This window comes from Anomaloglossus baeobatrachus, chromosome 1 (genome assembly GCF_048569485.1).
Source record: "Anomaloglossus baeobatrachus isolate aAnoBae1 chromosome 1, aAnoBae1.hap1, whole genome shotgun sequence".
NCBI lineage: Eukaryota > Metazoa > Chordata > Amphibia > Anura > Aromobatidae > Anomaloglossus > Anomaloglossus baeobatrachus.
This window is the reverse complement of record NC_134353.1, coordinates 847133092-847151886: the sequence shown is the minus strand read 5'-3', so window position 1 is coordinate 847151886 and position 18795 is coordinate 847133092. Positions and strand designations below refer to the sequence as shown.

At 50.4% G+C, this 18795-nt stretch overlaps 1 protein-coding gene across 2 annotated transcripts in view; it reads left to right on the top strand.

The window, feature by feature from the left end:
* Positions 1–18795, top strand: part of TNPO1 (transportin 1) — a 163996-nt gene that overhangs the window by 115521 nt on the left and 29680 nt on the right. For both annotated transcript variants that reach the window (XM_075325207.1, XM_075325216.1), the window contains exons 15-18: positions 826–933; positions 6958–7116; positions 16738–16825; positions 16912–17010. In XM_075325207.1, coding sequence (XP_075181322.1) covers positions 826–933; positions 6958–7116; positions 16738–16825; positions 16912–17010 — 454 coding nt within the window. The remainder of the gene's footprint in view (positions 1–825; positions 934–6957; positions 7117–16737; positions 16826–16911; positions 17011–18795) is intronic.

Here is an 18795-nt window from a genome sequence, read left to right as displayed (position 1 = left end):
GAACTTAGCTGTGTGGATAAAACTGGGGATAAAATGGGGGTGCGTCTTACAAAACTGATATGGCTTACTGGGGTGGCAGTGGTGGAGCGGGGTCATAGTAGACAGGGTCGCAGGATGCGCTTGGGGGTGTCTTGTTAGGCACCATTGATGGGCGAGCTGCAAAGGTGTCACAGGACTGGTTGTCTCGGCGGCGGGTGCATTGAGCTGACTGCTGGCTCCATTGAATCGCCCGCGATTGATGTGATGAACTTCAAGAAAATGGCCGAATCCGTGGTCATTTTTTTGAAGTCCATCTCATCAACCATGGGCAAGTCGATGGAACCTGCAGTCAGCTCAATGCATCTCTTGCTGAGATACCACATCCTGTGACACCCCCGCAGATCAATGGCTCCTGCTGTAACACCCCCAAGCTTGTCCTATGACCCTGCTCCACCACTGTCTCTCTGGTAAGCAATATCTTGGGGATTCAATGGCTCCCGCCACTACACCCCTGAGTCTGCAGTATCGTGAACCCTCCTGAGCTGCAACACCCCCTTCTGAGCCCGCAGCATCGCCTACCCTTCCTGAGCCGCTCCACCACTGCCACTCCCCCCTCGTGAGCATTAGGATTAAGAAGCACTAGGATTATAAAATGGACCCTCATTTTAACATTAAAAAGTATTTTTTCATATTTTCCTCTAAATTCGGGGTGCATCTTATAATCCAGTATGTCTTATGAAACTAAAAATATGGAAGATTGACAGGGAATGGCAGCACGGGAACAAAGAAATACATGTTCTGTTTGTAATACTCAGTGTGTAATTTGGTGTACCTTTCACATTTTAGTGCCTATCTTCTGTTGCTACTGCACTTCAATCTGGTTTCTTACCTTACTGTGAACCTGTGTATCAGCGGTGTGTGAACCTGGTACAGAAAACGCTACAGCAAGAATTGGTAAGATATTGTGACTTTATTGACTTCACTTGTAAATACTCCTAAAAGTATAAATTAAATGGACCTAAAAAATAATGGAGAGACGCAGGGGTCTGTGGATGGATTTTATTAGATTGGGTGTGGTAGCCCCAGTTTATATGCCCTGGTGGGATGTAGGAACCTCATGCCAGTGAGAACGTCAGCCCACTGGTAGATGTAGTCCAGCTGTGTATTACAGATATGTGGATATGTGTATCCAGCGGTGGCTTCATCCAGAGCTGCAGTGATCTGCTGGGGAAGCTCTCTTAATATATCCTTCATTATTATTTTAACTATATTATTTCTTTATCGTTCGTTTGGGAGACCCAGACCATGGGTGTTTAGCTTCTGCCTCCGGAGGACACACAAAGTACTACACTTAAAAGTGTAGCTCCTCCCTCTGAGCTTATACACCCCCTGATAGCCAGTCCTAGCCAGTTTATTGCTTTGTGTCAGGAGGCATACATCCACACATGCATTCTCATCTGATTTTGTTTGACTTTTGGAAAGAGTTTGAAGAAAAGCAGGTCCATGTCTGGACTCCCGGCATGTCCCTTCTCACCCCACTGTGTCGGCGGTGGTGTTAAGGTTGATTTACAAGGATGCAGCCTTACATGCCGCGCTCCTTCACCATCCCTTCTGGGCTCTGGCTTGAAGTGGGAGCCACCACGGTCTCCATGCCTGGCAGGAGTCCGGTCTCCATCCACAGCCCCTTGAGGTTTCTGTTGGACCGGAGCACTCATCCCCAGGGACATGGCCCTGCGTCTCAGCAGCTAAGTACCTGAGACGTTTATGTTGGGGGTCCCGGTTCTTTATTGTAAGGGGAGAGTATGCTGTATGTGATTGTTTTAACTTTTCCGGCGGGTTCCCTAGCTTTTGCCTGAGAACCGCGCCGATGGTGCCTGCTTGTCGGCCTCGCCGCTTAAATGTAGGCCTCTGCTTCGCCGCAGGCCTAGTTTCATTTTCCTGCCCTCACATGTCACTCATGCAGAGGGACAGGTTTGGCTCCTCACGGCGGCCGTTCTACACAGGGGAGGTACACTCCCCACTGCTGGGGCGTCCCTCCTTCCCTGCAGGTCTCTATAGCCCTCCAGTTCCCGCTCTTTTATAGGAACGCCCCCTAGTCCCGCCCCCTCTCTCCATTTCTCAGGCAGAGTTCACTCTGCTCTGGGACATCCTGCATTCTGCATCTCTGCTGAGGTGCTGCGCACTGGGGGACCGGGCTTCGGGATCTGGAGGGCACACAACACCGCGCTCAGCGGTCTGGTAAGCCACAGCCGGTCTCCGGTTGTGGACCTCTGTATATTCTCCCTGGGGTTCATTCTCTGCAAAGCCCCCACTCCATCAGCATGTCTCACACAAGGAGCAAGGCTCCAAAGCCTTATTCTGCATGCACTGCATGTAAGCTCCTGCTGCCTGAACCGAGCATTTATCCACACTGTGATGGTTGCTCTAACTTGGCGGTGCCACAGCCTGGAGTCTCACCCCCAGTGGTCTCTCAGGCTGCTGCTGCACCTGTGACTGAACCCCCGGCCTGGGTAGAGTCCTTTTCTAGGTCCATATCCCAGTCATTTGCTGAGTCCATGGGGCTTTTGTCCAGGACTTTGAATATGCATCAGCCTCCCTCACAGGGTGCCTCTAATACTCTTGACAGAGGACTCCTATCCTCTGACCTCCGTCCATCGGCGCTCACGGAGGATTCATCATCTGATCCCAGACCCCGTCCTTCTAAGAGAAGACGCAGGGTTTCCTCCCCCTCCCCATCCCACGGCTCTGTCTCAAGAGCTGACTCAAGATGAGGACGATGCCCTCACTGGGGGCTTGGAGGCTATGTATCCCATCGATTTCTCTGAGGGTGACTCAGATCTTAGTGATTTGATTGCTTCTATTAATTCTGTGCTGGATCTCAATCCGCCAGTGTCAGAGGAGCAACTCTCTTTGGCAGAAAAACATCAGTTTACCTCGCCTGAGAGAGTGAAGAGTGTTCTTTAACCACTCCAGTTTTCAGAGCGCTGTGACCAAACCCAGGGCTTGTCCTGACAAACGCTTCCCAAAGCGTGGTTCTGATGACCGGTTTCCATTTCCACCTGAGGTGGTCAAGGAGTGGTCTCACTCCCCAAAGGTAGACCCTCTGGTGTCTAGGCTCTCAGCCCGGACCGTTGTGTCGGTGGCTGACGGCACCTCACTTAAGGATTCCACTGACCATCAGATTGACCTTCTGGCCAAATCTGTGTATGAAGCTGCGGGGGCCGCGTTTTCTCCGACTTTTGCAGCAGTGTGGGCTCTCAAAGCCATCTCTGCTTCTCTAGAGGAGATGCATTCCCTCACCAAGGAATCTATGCCTGAGATGGTTACCTTAACTGCTCAGGCTTCAGCCTTTTCATCTTGTGCCATGTCTGCCATGCTAGAGGCTGCTCACCGCACTGCGGTGGCTTCAGCTAGTTCTCTTGTTATCCGCAGGATTTTGTGGCTTCGAGAGTGGAAGGCAGATGCTTCTTCCAAGAAGTTTCTTGCTGGGCTCCCTTTTGCTGGTTCACGGCTGTTTGGTGAACAGCTGGATGAAATCATTAAAGAAGCTACTGGCGGGAAGAGTACTTCCATGCCACAAACCAAGACCAGGAAATCCGCCCAGGGTAGGAATGAATCGAGGTTTCGTTCCTTTAGTTCCTCCAACTGGTCATCCTCTAAGCCTTCCGCCTCGTCCGCTAACTCAGCCAAGGATCAGAAATCCAACTGGCGCCCAAAAGCGCGTCCGCAGGAGGTTCTGCCACTAAGGCAGCTTCCTCATGACTCTCGGCCCGCTCCAGCCACGTCCTTAGTCGGTGGCAGGCTCTCCCACTTTGGCGACGCTTGGTTAAAGCAAGTCTCTGATCAGTGGGTGAGAGACATCATATCTCACGGCTACATGATAGAATTCTCTTCCAGCCCTCCAAACAGATTTTTTTCTCTCAACTCCCCCCTGCTCCAAGGCCGCCGCTTTCTCGCAGGCCGTGGCGTCCTTGCAGGCAAACGGAGTGATTGTCCCAGTTCCCGCTCAGGAACGGTTCAGAGGTTTTTACTCAAATCTCTTCCTAGTTCCAAAAAAGGACTGTACCTTCCGGCCCATCCTGGATCTCAAGCTTCTCAACAAGCATGTCCGGGTGCGGCATTTTCGCATGGAGTCTCTGTGATCAGTCATTGCCTCTATGACCCAAGGGGAGTTCCTGGCGTCCATCGACATCAGAGATGCCTATCTGCATGTGCCAATCGCAGTGTCACATCAGCGCTGGTTACGTTTTGCGATAGGAGAGGATCATTTCCAATTCGTGGCTCTCCCCTTCGGGTTGGCCACAGCCCCTCGGGTATTCACCAAGGTCATGGCGGCAGTGATTGCGGTCCTGCACCTCCAGGGGTTAGCAGTGCTTCCTTATCTGGACGACCACCTGGTCAAGGGTACATCCAGCGCAGACTGTCAGCGGAGTGTGTCGCTCACTCTCGCCACCCTAGCCCAATTAGAGTGGATTTGGGAAGATTGACAATCCACCCGGACTCCGACCCAGAGTCTCACGTACCTAGGGATGCAGTTCGAGACTTTGCCGGCACTTGTGAAGTTGCCCTTAATCAAACAGCAGTCTCTCCGGCTAGCGGTGCGCTCTCTCCTGAGGCCCCGCCGTTATTCCCTCAGGCGCCTGATGCAGGTGCTGGGTCAAATGGTGGCCTCCATGGAGGCGGTTCCCTTTGCCCAGTTCCATCTGCGTCCTCTGCAGCTGGACATTCTCCGCTGTTGGGACAAGCGGCCTTCCTCCTTACAGAGGTTAGTGGCTCTGTCGCCACGGACTAGGAGCTCTCTTCAGTGGTGGCTTCGACCCCTCTCCCTGTCCCAAGGGCGCTCCTTCCTGACTCCGTCCTGGGTGATTCTCACCACAGATGCCAGCCTATCCGGCTGGGGAGCGGTACATCTCCACCACAGAGCACAGGGCACTTGGACTCCATCCGAGTCAGCCCTTTCAATCAATGTGCTGGAAACCAGCGCTGTGCTTCTAGCTCTCCTAGCCTTTCACCACCTGTTGGCGGGCAGGCACATTCGAGTCCAGTCAGACAACGCGACAGCGGTTGCCTACATCAATCACCAAGGCGGGACACGCAGCCGCCTGGCAATGTTGGAGGTCCAACGCATTCTTCAATGGGCGGAGGACTCCAAGTCCACCATATCCGCAGTCCACATCCCTGGCGTAGAAAACTGGGAGGCAGATTATCTCAGCCGTCAATCCGTGGACGGTGGCGAGTGGTCCCTGCACCCGGCAGTGTTTCAGTCAATCTGCCGCAAGTGGGGCACTCCGGACGTGGACCTAATGGCATCCCGTCACAACAACAAGGTTCCGGTTTACGTGGCTCGCTCCCACGATCCTCAGGCCTTCGCCGCGGACGCTCTGGTTCAAGACTGGTCCCAGTTTTGTCTGTCCTACGTTTTTCCCCCTCTAGCTCTCTTGCCCAGAGTCCTGCGCAAGATCAGAATGGAGGGCCGTCGAGTCATCCTCATTGCACCGGACTGGCCCAGGCGAGCTTGGTATCCGGACCTGCTCCAACGGTCTGTGGAGATGCCGTGGCATCTTCCGGACCGTCCAGACCTGCTCTCGCAAGGTCCGTTTTTCCGACCGAATTCTGCGGCACTCAAATTGACGGCTTGGCTCTTGAGTCCTGGATTTTGACAGCTTCTGGTATTCCTCCTGAAGTAATCTCCACTATGACTCGGGCCCGTAAGTCTTCCTCCGTCAAGATCTATCACAGGACTTGGAAAATTTTCCTGTCCTGGTGTCGCTCTTCTGGCCATTCTCCTTGGCCATTCTCGTTGCCGACCCTTCTGTCTTTTTTACAGTCCGGTCTGCAGCTAGGACTGTCCCTCAACTCTCTCAAGGGACAAGTCTCAGCTCTATCAGTGCTGTTCCAGTGGCGTCTCGCCCGGCTGGCTCAGGTCCGCACCTTCATGCAAGGTGCGTCTCACATCATTCCGCCTTTATCGGCGGCCCTTGGATCCCTGGGACCTTAACTTGGTCCTCACGGTATTGCAGAAACCCCCTTTCGAGCCCCTTAGGTAGGTTTCTTTGTATCGTCTTTCTCAAAAGGTGGCCTTTCTAGTTGCCATAACGTTTCTCAGGAGAGTCTCTGATTTAGGCTGCGCTCTCCTCGGAGTCACCTTTTTTGGTTTTTCACCAAGACAAGGTAGTTCTCCGTCCGACCCTGGACTGTCTTCCTAAGGTGGTCTCTCCCTTCCACCTTAACCAGGATATTTCCTTGCCTTCCTTCTGTCCGGCCCCTGTTCATCGCTTTGAGAAAGCGCTGCATACTCTAGATCTGGTGCGTGCTCTCCGGATTTATGTGTCTCGCACCGCTGCGCTTAAGGCTCCGCCTACTTCTTAGTTTTTTCTGTTTATTCCCATTCAGGGACAGCTTTGGAACGTCCCATGGTCTGGGTCTCCCAAAGGAACGATAAAGAAAAAGAGAATTTTGTTACTTACCGTAAATTCTTTTTCTTATAGTTCCGTATTGGGAGACCCAGCTCCCTCCCTGTTGCCAGTTGGCAATTTTCTTGTTCCGTGTGTTATCACCGGCTGTTGTCGTGGACAGAGTCTCCGGTTGTTCCGGTTCTTACTCGGTTCTACTTGTGGGTGGCTATTCTCCTTCAGCTTTTGCACTAAAATGGCTAGGACTGGCTACCAGGGGGTGTATAAGCTCAGAGGGAGGAGCTACACTTTTAAGTGTAGTACTTTGTGTGTCCTCCGGAGGCAGAAGCTAAACACCCATGGTCTGGGTCTCCCAATACGGAACTATAAGAAAAAGAATTTACGTTAAGTAACAAAATTCTTTTTTTTTTTTTTTTTTTATATTATATTTTACGAAGGATATTCACAATGGTTTTATAGACCTCACGTTTCAGGTTGTGTATATACCTTTAAATTCTCTGTATGATGATGAAATGGTGTATTGTATCTATATACTTTTTATTTTTATTTTTTTGTCTATTTGAAGATGCACAATGCGCAGCCAGACCAGTACGAGTCTCCAGATAAAGATTTTATGATTGTGGCCCTAGATTTACTCAGTGGATTGGCAGAAGGGCTTGGTGGCAACATAGAACAGCTTGTAGCCAGAAGCAACATCCTAACATTAATGTACCAGTGCATGCAGGTAAGCGCGCAAGTGCCTGGAATTTATTAGTTTGGGTATGGGCACATGGAGAGTTTGAGATCAGGTTACTCTTTAAAAAAAATATATATATATATTTATATATTTATATTTTTTATGTAAAATCAATAGGCGGTTTAAAATAAAAAAATCTTCAAATGCTTTAAACCAGGGGTCAGGAACCTTTTTGGCTAAGAGAGCCGTAAACGCCACATATTTTGAAATATAATTCCGCGAGAGCCGTACAATGTTTAAAGGGCCATTGACAGATCAATCGCTCCAATGTTCACTTAGTACAGCAAGAAATGCTCCTCCCTGCTGTATAAAGCCACAACTGGACTGAAACAATGGTAATTAGCAGTAAAAAAAATCAAATAACTTACATTGTGAACTTGCGATGCATGACATCAGTCCAGCAGTCTGGCTTCTTCTTTTTCCTGCGCTTGACTGGAAGCTGGCATTCTTCCCACCTGATGTTGAGAGAATGCCAGCTTTGAGGCATTGCTTCATTCGTGCATATAAAAGGCAGGCAAAAGGGGGGAGGGAGCACGCTGGACAACTGCACCGTTTCACACCACTAGGGGTGCTTCCACGGGTCCGTCACACACACTACACCCCCATATGTCACACATCCTGCTCCCCATACAGCCTGCACCCCCCATATCACACACACTACACCCCCACGTCACACACCCTGCTCCCCATACAGCCTGCACCCCCATATCACACACACTACACCCCCATATCTCACACACCCTACACACCCATATGTCACACACCCTGCTCCATATACAGCCTGCACCCCATATATCACACACCCTGCTCCTCATACAGCCTGTACCCCCATATCACACACACTACACCCCCATGTCACACACCCTGTTCCCCATACAGCCTGCACCCCCATATCACACACACTACATCCCCATATCTCACACACCCTACACACCCATATGTCACACACCCTGCTCCATATACAGCCTGCACCCCCTATATCACACACACTACACCCCCATATGTCACACACCCTGCTCCCCATACAGCCTGCACCCCCCATAACACATACACACTACACCCCCATATGTCACACATCCTGCTTCCCATACAGCCTGCACCCCCATCTCACACACACTACACCCCCATATCCCACACACCCTGACCATCCAATCCAATTTACCCCTCTCAAAAACTCTGCACCCCTTCACATGCTTCTGTCAGTCTGCAGCCCTCATATGCCCCTCACCCTGCACTGCCCAGGACAGAGTACAGTACACTATACCCCTGGGCGACACACTTACATGTCAGGCCAGCGAGCAGCACATAACGAGCCAGTGAGCAATACGTGACAGGCCAGTGAACCTCACATCATAGGCCACCAAGCTGCAGGTCTGCAACCCCTGGTCTACACAGACTACCTTACTCTACATGTGCCCCTGCCCCATAGAGGTCAATAGGTATGGTTTGTTGGACAGCCATGCTCCCATAGGGTGTTCCACACATGGTGAGGGTTATCGCTCACTTGTGAGGTGAGTACCCCGCTTGTGACAGGACACAATACGCAGTGACGGGCAGGCGGCCACAACACATGCATTGCCCGCGCCGCTCACACTGTGCACTGCACTACAGTACACGCAGCCTGAAGCTGCGGCCTCCGTCACCAGGCGCCATTGTGAAGTCTCGCGAGACCCTGAGTCAGCGGCCGGCGTCCACCATTGTTGTGCTGCTGTTCTGTGGAGAGACCGGCCATGCTGCGGCTCCGCTGTAAGACCCGGGAGGGCACCCACCTGCTGCAGGGGCTGTGTGACGCCTCCAGTGTCCGGGAGCTGCAGGCCCAGATAGCGGGGGTGACGGGCATCTCGGGGCCGGCCGGCGGGTGGCGGCAGCCACAAAATAATTTTAAACAGCAGGTAGTGCAGGAGAGGCGGGGGGCGGCCCCCCCACCCCTCCACCGGCCAGCCCACCGGGAGAAGTCCCGCCCCTCCCGCCTGTCAGTCCGGGCCTGATATCAGCGTGCACCGCGGTTTGATGGAGCGTGGTGCATGCATCCTTCCCATAGACAGGTAGGAGCCCTGTCTGCGAGCCAGATACGGCCATCAAAAGAGCCATATCTGGCTCTCGAGCCATAGGTTCCCGACCCCTGCTTTAAACTGTTCTGCAAACTAAAAACTCCCAAGAGGAGGAATGTTTCTTGAAGCTGTTTCCACTAGAAAATTCATCTCTTCACCAAAAACAATCTGCACATACTTATTATGGTTTATATTGGTTCATCTGCTGTTCAATCAGCATAATAAGCTATCCACATCTTGCCCCTGTGTGACCTTGTATGAAAATTCATCTAGTAGAACTATTGGTGATTAACAGTATTGCATGCAGGAAATTGCAGTGTCACATGAGAGACCGTGACTGTTGTGAAGGGCTAGACCAATAGGCTGAAATTAATTTTCTTTTTCGCTCCTAATTGGGAGACCCAGACAGTGGGTGTATGGCTACTGCCTCTGGAGGCCGCACAAAGAACTACACTTAAAAGTGTAAGGCCCCTCCCCTTCTGGCTATACACCCTCCCGTAGGAGTACGGATTCCTCAGTTTTAGCTTTGTGCGCAGGAGGTCAGACACGCACGCATAGCTCCATTGTTTTTAGTCAGCAGCAGCTGCTGACTATGTCGGATGGAAGAAAAGAGGGCCCATACAGGGCTCCCAGCATGCTCCCTTCTCACCCCACTGTATGTCGGAGGTGTTTGTAAGGTTGAGGTACCCATTGCGGGTACGGCGGCAGGAGCCCACATGCTGATTCCTTCCCCATCCCTTTTTACAGGGCTCTGGGTGAAGTGGGATTTACTGGTCTCCAGGCACTGAGACCGTGCTCCATCTACAGCCCCTGGAGAAGATGCTGGATGGAGCGGAGTACATCAGGGACATGGCCCTGCTTCCTCAAGGTACTCTGTGTCCCCGTGCATTTGGCGCTCACACCGCAGCATGCTGGGTGTTGTAGTGCGCCGGGGGACATCAGCGCTACGGCGCTTGTGCTATGGCCTCATTCAGCTTCGCTGAAGCAGGCACACTTCTAGGAATCGGTCGCGCCGGCCGCTGGGACTGCGGCGCGGCTGGCACTTGTGGTGCGCCGGGGACTTCAGCGCGGCCCGCGCTTTTACGGCGGCCGCGCTGATAACTCGAGTCCCCGGCTTTTGCGGCCTGCTTCCGTTCGTTCCCGCCCCCAGACCTGCCAGTCAGGAGAGGGGCGGGACGCTGGTCAGTGCATCAGCGCTGAGGGCTGGAGTCGTTTTTACATACTCCAGCCCTCACAATAGGCACAGAGGGGACACTGTTTCCCGCACTTTTGTTTGGGAACTCCCACGGACCGCCCCTCTCCACAGACGCCGGCAGCCATTCCTGCTGACACGCTGAGCTGCAGAGGGGAGCCGGGGAGACCCAGACAAGGAATTCTGCGCCTCTTACCCGCTATTCAGCGGGCGATAAGCAGCCCTCAGGGCTCACCCCCTCTTGTGCCAGTAGTATTCTTAGTATTCTGTTTCTACAAATACTTGGTATTACATAGCGCTGGTCGCCCTTTGGCTATAGACTCTCTCACATTGCAGAGAGCCAGCAGCATGTCGTCCGTAAAACGCAAGGGTGCCAAGGCACAGTGCAGCTTTTGCTGACAGAATGTCTCTCACTATGTCACAAATTCTTGACACATTGCGAGCTAGGCCTGTACTTCAGGCCACGGACACTGTGCAATCATTGCCCCCTGGTCCCCCTCAGCTCCAAGCTCCGGGACGGGCATCTACACCTCAGGGTGAAGACTCTGACTCGGACGATGGCCCCGGGCAGCCTAAGCGGGCTCGCTATGACGGGCCTTCACATTCATCTCAATGGTCAGGATCCCAGCGAGATGAATCTATGGGTGATGAGGCGGACGTAACTGATCAGGATTCTGATCCTGGGACCGCTCTCAATCTAGATAAGATGGTGACGCCATAGTAAATGATCTTATATTTAACATCAATAAGATGTTAAATATTTCCCCACCAGCTCCTCTTGTAGAGGAGTCAGCTTCGCAGCACGAGAGAATCCATTTCAGATACCCTAAGCGTACATTAAGCACTTTTCTGGACCACGCTGACTTTAGAGACGCAATCCAGAAACCCCACGCTTATCCTGAAAGGCGTTTTCCTAAACGGCTTAAAGATACACGCTACCCTTTTCCCCCTGAAGTGGTCAAGGGTTGGACCCAGTGTCCAAAAGTGGATCCTCCAATTTCCAGGCTTGCAGCTAGATCCTTGGTTGCAGTTGAAGATGGAGCGGCACTTAAAGATGCCACTGACAGGCAGATGGAGCTCTGGCTGAAATCCATCTATGAAGCGATTGGAGCGTCATTAGCGCCTTCTTTTGCGGCCGTAGGGGCACTCCAAGCTATCTCAGCCGGGCTTGCGCGAGTCGACTCAGTCACACGTGCATTTGCCCCGCAGGTAGCACCATTGACCTCGCAAATGGCGGCATTCGCGTCGTACGCGATTAATGCTGTTCTTGACGCTACAAGCCGCACGGCAGTGGCGTCAGCCAACTCCGTTGTTTTGCGTAGGGCCCTGTGGTTGAGACATTGGAAAGCAGATTCTCATTCCAAGAAGTGCTTAACCAATTTGCCTTTTTCTCGTGACCGATTGTTTGGAGAGCGTTTGGATGAAATCATCAAACACTCCAAGGGTAAGGACTCATCCTTACCGCAACACAGACAAAACAAACCCCAACAGAGGAAGGGTCAGTCTGGTTATCGGTCCTTTCGAGGACCGGGCAGGTCCCAATTCGCCTCGTCAAAAAAGACTCAAAAAGACCAGAGACGCTCAGATTCTTGGAGGTCTCAGTCACGCCCAAAAAGGACAGCCGGAGGAACCGTTGCCAGCGGTCTCCGATTCCCACACCCGCGGTCGGTGGGAGGCTTTCCCACTTTGGCGACATTTGGCTGTCACGCGTCAAAGACCGTTGGGTGAGGGATATTCTGTCTCACGGGTACAGGATAGAGTTCAGTTCTCGTCCGCCAACTCGTTTCTTCAGAACTTCTCCACCACCAGACCGAGCCGATGCTCTGTTGCAGGCGGTGGCCGCTCTAAAGGCGGAAGGAGTGGTGACCTCCGTCCCTCTTCAGGAACAAGGTCACGGTTTTTACTCCAATCTGTTTGTGGTCCCAAAAAAGGACGGATCGTATCGACCCGTCCTGGATCTAAAGTTGCTCAACAGACACGTAAAAGTCAGGAGGTTCCGGATGGAATCCCTACGCTCCGTCATAGCCTCAATGTCTCAAGGAGATTTTCTAGCATCAATAGATATCAAAGATGCGTATCTCCACGTGCCGATTGCACCAGAGCATCAGCGTTTCCTACGCTTCGTCATACACGACGAACACCTACAGTTCGTAGCGTTACCTTTCGGTCTGGCAACAGCCCCCCGGGTCTTCACCAAAGTCATGGCAGCAGTAGTAGCTGTTCTGCACTCGCAGGGTCACTCGGTCATCCCGTATCTAGACGACCTGCTTATAAAGGCACCCTCTCAAGAGGCATGCCAACACAGTCTGAAGGTGGCACTAGACACTCTCCAGAGTTTCGGGTGGATTATCAACTTTCCAAAGTCTCATCTAACCCCGACCCAATCTCTGACTTATCTTGGCATGGAGTTTCATACTCTCTCAGCGATAGTGAGGCTTCCACTGAACAAGCGGTGCTCGCTACGGACTGGAGTGCAATCTCTCCTTCAGAGCCAGTCGCACTCACTGAGGCGCCTCATGCAGAAAGATGGTAGCAGCAATGGAGGCAGTCCCGTTCGCGCAGTTTCATCTGCACCCTCTACAATGGGACATTCTACACCAATGGGATGGGAAATCGACGTCCCTCGACAGGACTGTCTCCCTCTCTCAGACTGCCAAGGACTCTCTGCGTTGGTGGCTTCTCCCCACCTCATTGTCACAGGGAAAGTCGTTCCTTCCCCCGTCCTGGGCAGTGGTCACGACGGATGCGAGCCTATCAGGGTGGGGAGCGGTGTTTCTCCACCACAGGGCTCAGGGGACGTGGACTCAGGAAGAGTCCACCCTGCAGATCAATGTTCTGGAAATCAGAGCAATCTATCTTGCCCTGCGAGCCTTCCAACAATGGCTGGAAGGCAAGCAGATTCGGATTCAGTCGGACAATTCCACGGCGGTGGCGTACATCAACCACCAAGGGGGAACACGCAGTCGCCAAGCTTTTCAAGAAGTCCAGCGGATTTTGACGTGGGTGGAAAGCAGAGCGTCCACCATATCCGCAGTTCACATCCCAGGCGTGGAAAACTGGGAAGCACACCGAGCGCTGGCGGCAGACGCCTTGGTTCAGGATTGGTCGCAATTCCGACTCCCCTATGTGTTCCCACCTCTAGCATTGTTACCCAGAGTTCTCCGGAAAATCAAGTCCGACTGCCATCGAGCCATACTCGTCGCTCCAGATTGGCCAAGAAGGTCGTGGTACCCGGATCTGTGGCATCTCACGGTAGGCCAACCGTGGACACTACCAAACCGTCCAGATTTGCTGTCTCAAGGGCCGTTTTTCCATCTGAATTCTGCGGCCCTGAACCTGACTGTGTGGCCATTGAGTCCTGGATCCTAGCGGCCTCAGGTTTATCTCATGAAGTTGTTGCCACAATGAGACAGGCTAGAAAACCATCCTCAGCTAAGATCTATCACAGGACGTGGAAGATATTCTTAGCGTGATGCTTGGCTCAAGGGTTTTCTCCCTGGCCATTTGCATTGCCAATTTTTCTTTCCTTCCTGCAGTCTGGGTTGGAAAAAGGTTTGTCGCTTAGCTCGCTTAAGGGTCAAGTCTCCGCGCTATCCGTATTCTTTCAGAAGCGCTTGGCACGGCTTTCTAAAGTACGCACGTTTCTCCAAGGAGTTTGTCATATCGTTCCTCCTTACAGACGGCCATTGGAACCCTGGGATCTGAACAAGGTTCTCATTGCTCTCCAGAAGCCGCCTTTCGAGCCTTTGAAAGAGGTTCCCCTTTCTCGGCTTTCACAAAAGGTAGTTTTTCTTGTGGCGGTCACGTCTCTTCGAAGAGTGTCCGAGCTAGCGGCGTTATCTTGCAAATCTCCCTTCCTGGTGTTTCACCAAGACAAGGTAGTACTGCGTCCAATTCCAGAGTTTTCTCCCAAGGTGGTTTCTTCCTTTCATCTCAATCAGGATATCACTTTGCCATCTTTGTGTCCGCATCCAGTTCACCAATTTGAAAAGGGTTTACATCTGTTGGACCTGGTGAGAACACTCAGGATTTACATTTCTCGCACGGCGTCTCTACGCCGTTCTGATGCGCTCTTTGTCCTAGTCGCTGGTCAGCATAAGGGATCGCAAGCTTCCAAATCCACCCTGGCGCGGTGGATCAAGGAACCAGTTCTTCACACATACCGTTCTGCTGGGCTTCCGATTCCATCTGGACTGAAGGCCCATTCTACCAGAGCCGTGGGTGCGTCCTGGGCATTGCGGCATCAGGCTACGGCTCAGCAAGTGTGCCAGGCGGCTACCTGGTCGAGTCTGCACACGTTTACCAAACACTATCAAGTGCATACCTACGCTTCGGCAGACGCCAGCCTAGGTAGACAGGTCCTTCAGGCGGCGGTGGCCCACCTGTAGGAAGAGGCTGTCTGACAGCCCGTTCATGTGGTATCTTTTTACCCACCCAGGGACTGCTTTTGGACGTCCCACTGTCTGGGTCTCCCAATTAGGAGCGAAAAAGAAGAAGGGAATTTTGTTTACTTACCGTAAATTCCTTTTCTTCTAGCTCCAATTGGGAGACCCAGCACCCGCCCTATTTGTTCTTAGGGTTTCGTTTTTCGGGTGCACATGTTGTTCATGTTGTTTCTTAAGTTCTCCGATCTTGTTATCGGATTGAATTTGTTTTTGAAACTGTTATTGGCTTTCCTCCTTCTTGCTTTGGTACTAAAACTGAGGAATCCGTACTCCTACGGGAGGGTGTATAGCCAGAAGGGGAGGGGCCTTACACTTTTAAGTGTAGTTCTTTGTGCGGCCTCCAGAGGCAGTAGCTATACACCCACTGTCTGGGTCTCCCAATTGGAGCTAGAAGAAAAGGAATTTACGGTAAGTAAACAAAATTCCCTTCTTGTTCCATATTAACATTAATATTTTATATTAATTGTATCACTTAATATTGAGCAGAATGAAGTATGCGGACACCCCCTATATACCATATGCGTCCACATACAGCACCTATATACACTGATCCACCACATAGCCCTCCTATATACAGTATGAGACCCCACAGCTTATATACAGTGAGCCCCCACATAGCTCCTCCATATACAGTATGAGCCCCCTCACAGCTCCTCCATATACAGTATGAGCCCCCTCACAGCTCCTCCATATACAGTATGAGCCCCCTCACAGCTCCTCCATATACAGTATGAGCCCCCTCACAGCTCCTCCATATACAGTATGAGCCCCCTCACAGCTCCTCCATATACAGTATGAGCCCCCTCACAGCTCCTCCATATACAGTATGAGCCCCCTCACAGCTCCTCCATATACAGTATGAGCCCCCTCACAGCTCCTCCATATACAGTATGAGCCCCCTCACAGCTCCTCCATATACAGTATGAGCCCCCTCACAGCTCCTCCATATACAGTATGAGCCCCCTCACAGCTCCATATAGTGAGCCCCCACATAGCTCCATATACAGTATGAGCCCCCACAGAGCCCTCTTGTATACAGTATGAGCCCCCACAGAGCCCTCTTGTATACAGTATGAGCCCCCCACAGAGCCCTCTTGTATACAGTATGAGCCCCCACAGAGCCCTCTTGTATACAGTATGAGCCCCCCCAGAGCCCTCCTATATAAAGCTACACATGTCGCATATATAGGGGTGGGGGGGATATACTCACCTCGCTTCTGTTTCTTCAGTGCTGCTCTCTGCTCTGGTGCACTGACTGCACAGCAGACTTGATGAAATGATGTCATCACGTCTGCTGTCTGTTTCATATGGTGACTTGTGGAAGAAGGAGCCATCGGCTTTGTCCTCCACCAATGTAACTACCATTATACGTATCCTGGGTATGCAGATGGCTGTCACATCGACACGCAGGCAGAGGGTATTGTGCGACACACGAGAACTGGACTTGGAACAGCCAGATGACCAGATGTGCTCTGTGGGATGCATTTTGCCCAGGTCTAGTTTAATATGGATTCATCATTTCGGGTATATTATCAGAATAAGTTGCCTTGTTCACATGGAGACTAGCTGCCGTGATATCTCCTTTAGACAGCGCGCACAGACAGGGATTTTTGCTCCCCTTTCTCTATAGCCAACAGAAGCAGCAGCATGAAGTACATTACATGGCCATACTCAGCTGTGTAGCTGTGAAACCAGCACTGCGGTGAATGAAGTTGGCTGAAAGCGTTTCAGATCTGCCTAGTCTTGATCTGTGCTGAGCCTTGTCCCTCGCCTCTCTACAAAATATAACAGGTGTAATCTGACACCTCACTGTGATGGCCGTACCTCTTGCTTGGACCAATGTAGTAAAATGTCAACTATTTGCAGCATTTTAGGTGTGGAACCTCCAATAAAGCAGTTTCTTACTTTTTTGCCTCCATAGGATAAAATGCCAGAGGTACGGCAGAGCTCTTTTGCTTTACTGGGGGATCTAACCAAGGCTTGTTTTCAACATGTCAAAGCGTGCATTGGTGAGTGTTACTCTGTTCACTTTTATATTAGATATATTACTTCTTTGCACTTTGGTAATTTACACCCACCTTTCTTTTCCTTTTAGCGGATTTCATGCCCATTTTAGGAACAAATTTAAACCCTGAGCTAATTTCTGTGTGCAACAACGCTACTTGGGCAATTGGTGAAATATCTATACAAATGGGTATGTATGATTGCTTTTGGATACAAAATTGACAGTGAATCTATGGTGTAGACTTTATCCAGGCTTTACGGTGTTTTCGATCCCTCTTTTTATTTTTAATAATAATAATAATATTATTATTATTATTATTATTATTATTATTATTAACCACCCCTTTCCGACATATGTAATAGTAACTCTCCACAGCTGAGCTTGCATTCTTGTCGGCAGATGATGGCTGTGTTATACTGCCTCTGGTGAGCGCTGGCTGCTGCTATTAGCGCCTTAAATGCTGCTGTCAATCTGCCAGCGGCATTTACAGATTGCAAATGGGATGGGGTGTCTCCCCAGTTAACGTGCCAATCGACCCCTGAATGTGATCAACTGGTGCCATAAGGCTATTATGGAAGCCGGGAGCTTGTTGAAGACCCCTGCACCTGCCATAATGGTGCTTCTATGTAGAATATCCATACGAGACCTTGAATTGTACTATATACAGTGGAACCTTGGATTATGAGCATAATTTGGTTCGGGAGTGCGCTCTTAAACCAAGTTACTCTTATATCAAAGCAAATTTTCCCATAGGAAACAACTGAAACGCAGACAATTCATTCCACAACCCAAAAATATTTACTGTATTTATACAAACTTATTACAGTAATAAAAAATAATGTCCTGTATTCATAAACAATTATTACAATACACGAATACAAAATACTGTACCATGAAAAACATCAAATTAAACTGCACATTAGCTTCCAATAGAATTGTTGGTGTGCGAGAGGCACTATAGAGAAAAAACTATTTATAAATATGACAGCCTTTATTCTAGTACAATACGCAAAAAAACACAACCCAAATCTACTCTCCCCAAAATAAGGGCAGAACTAAGCCAAAATGTGGGATAGGAAACTGCACAGGCAATTAGATTACAGGACAAGCAATGTGCTGCACTGGTTATCAGCGTACAGTACTGTATCCACAAATGCAAATTGATACACATACAGTATAGTTTAAAGTTTATAGTTTATACTATACTGTACGATGGTATACTGTACACAGTATACAGCACATACAGAAAGTTTGCTCCAGAGCACGGTGAAAGGACAGAATCAAAAGTGTGCACAATGAGTATTTGCTCTTATTGCAAAGCATTGCTCTTAAACAAAGTTACACATTTTTGAAAACCTTTGCTTGTCTTGCAAAACTCTCTCAAACAAAGTTACTCTTAATTCAAGGTTTCACTGTACTGCAATATTGTGGTACTGCAGTTTTTGCAATCTATCAGATATTCATAGGTTCATATTTCTTAAGGGGACTACAAGATAATAAACTCTTCATGACACATGATGTACTGGGTACGTCATGGATCTGTCAGGGCAATCGCCGCCGACTGCCGCAGGCAGCTTGCAGAGATCCCCACACATGTCAGCTGATTTGAACAGTTGACGTGTGCCGCCCAGGCACAAGTGGATTCTCGATCCACCCGCACCTATTAACACCTTACAACGGGCTGTCAAACTGTGACAGCCCGCTGTACATGCCCAGCGCAGTAAATGCATACTCACCGACCGCCTTCGGAAGTCATGTGATGACCCCTGTAGTTATATTAATTCACTTCCTGTTATACCTGGCAGAACGCCCTGAGTGAGAGGACAGCAGCTTTTCTGCAGATATCAGCTGTGCAACTGTGAACTACAGAAATTAATGAGTGATCATACTGCTGATCCTTGCAGTCCCCTAGGGGGACTAGTAAAATAAAGTTTAATTTTTTTTCTTTTTTTTTTTTAAAAAGGTTATAAAAAA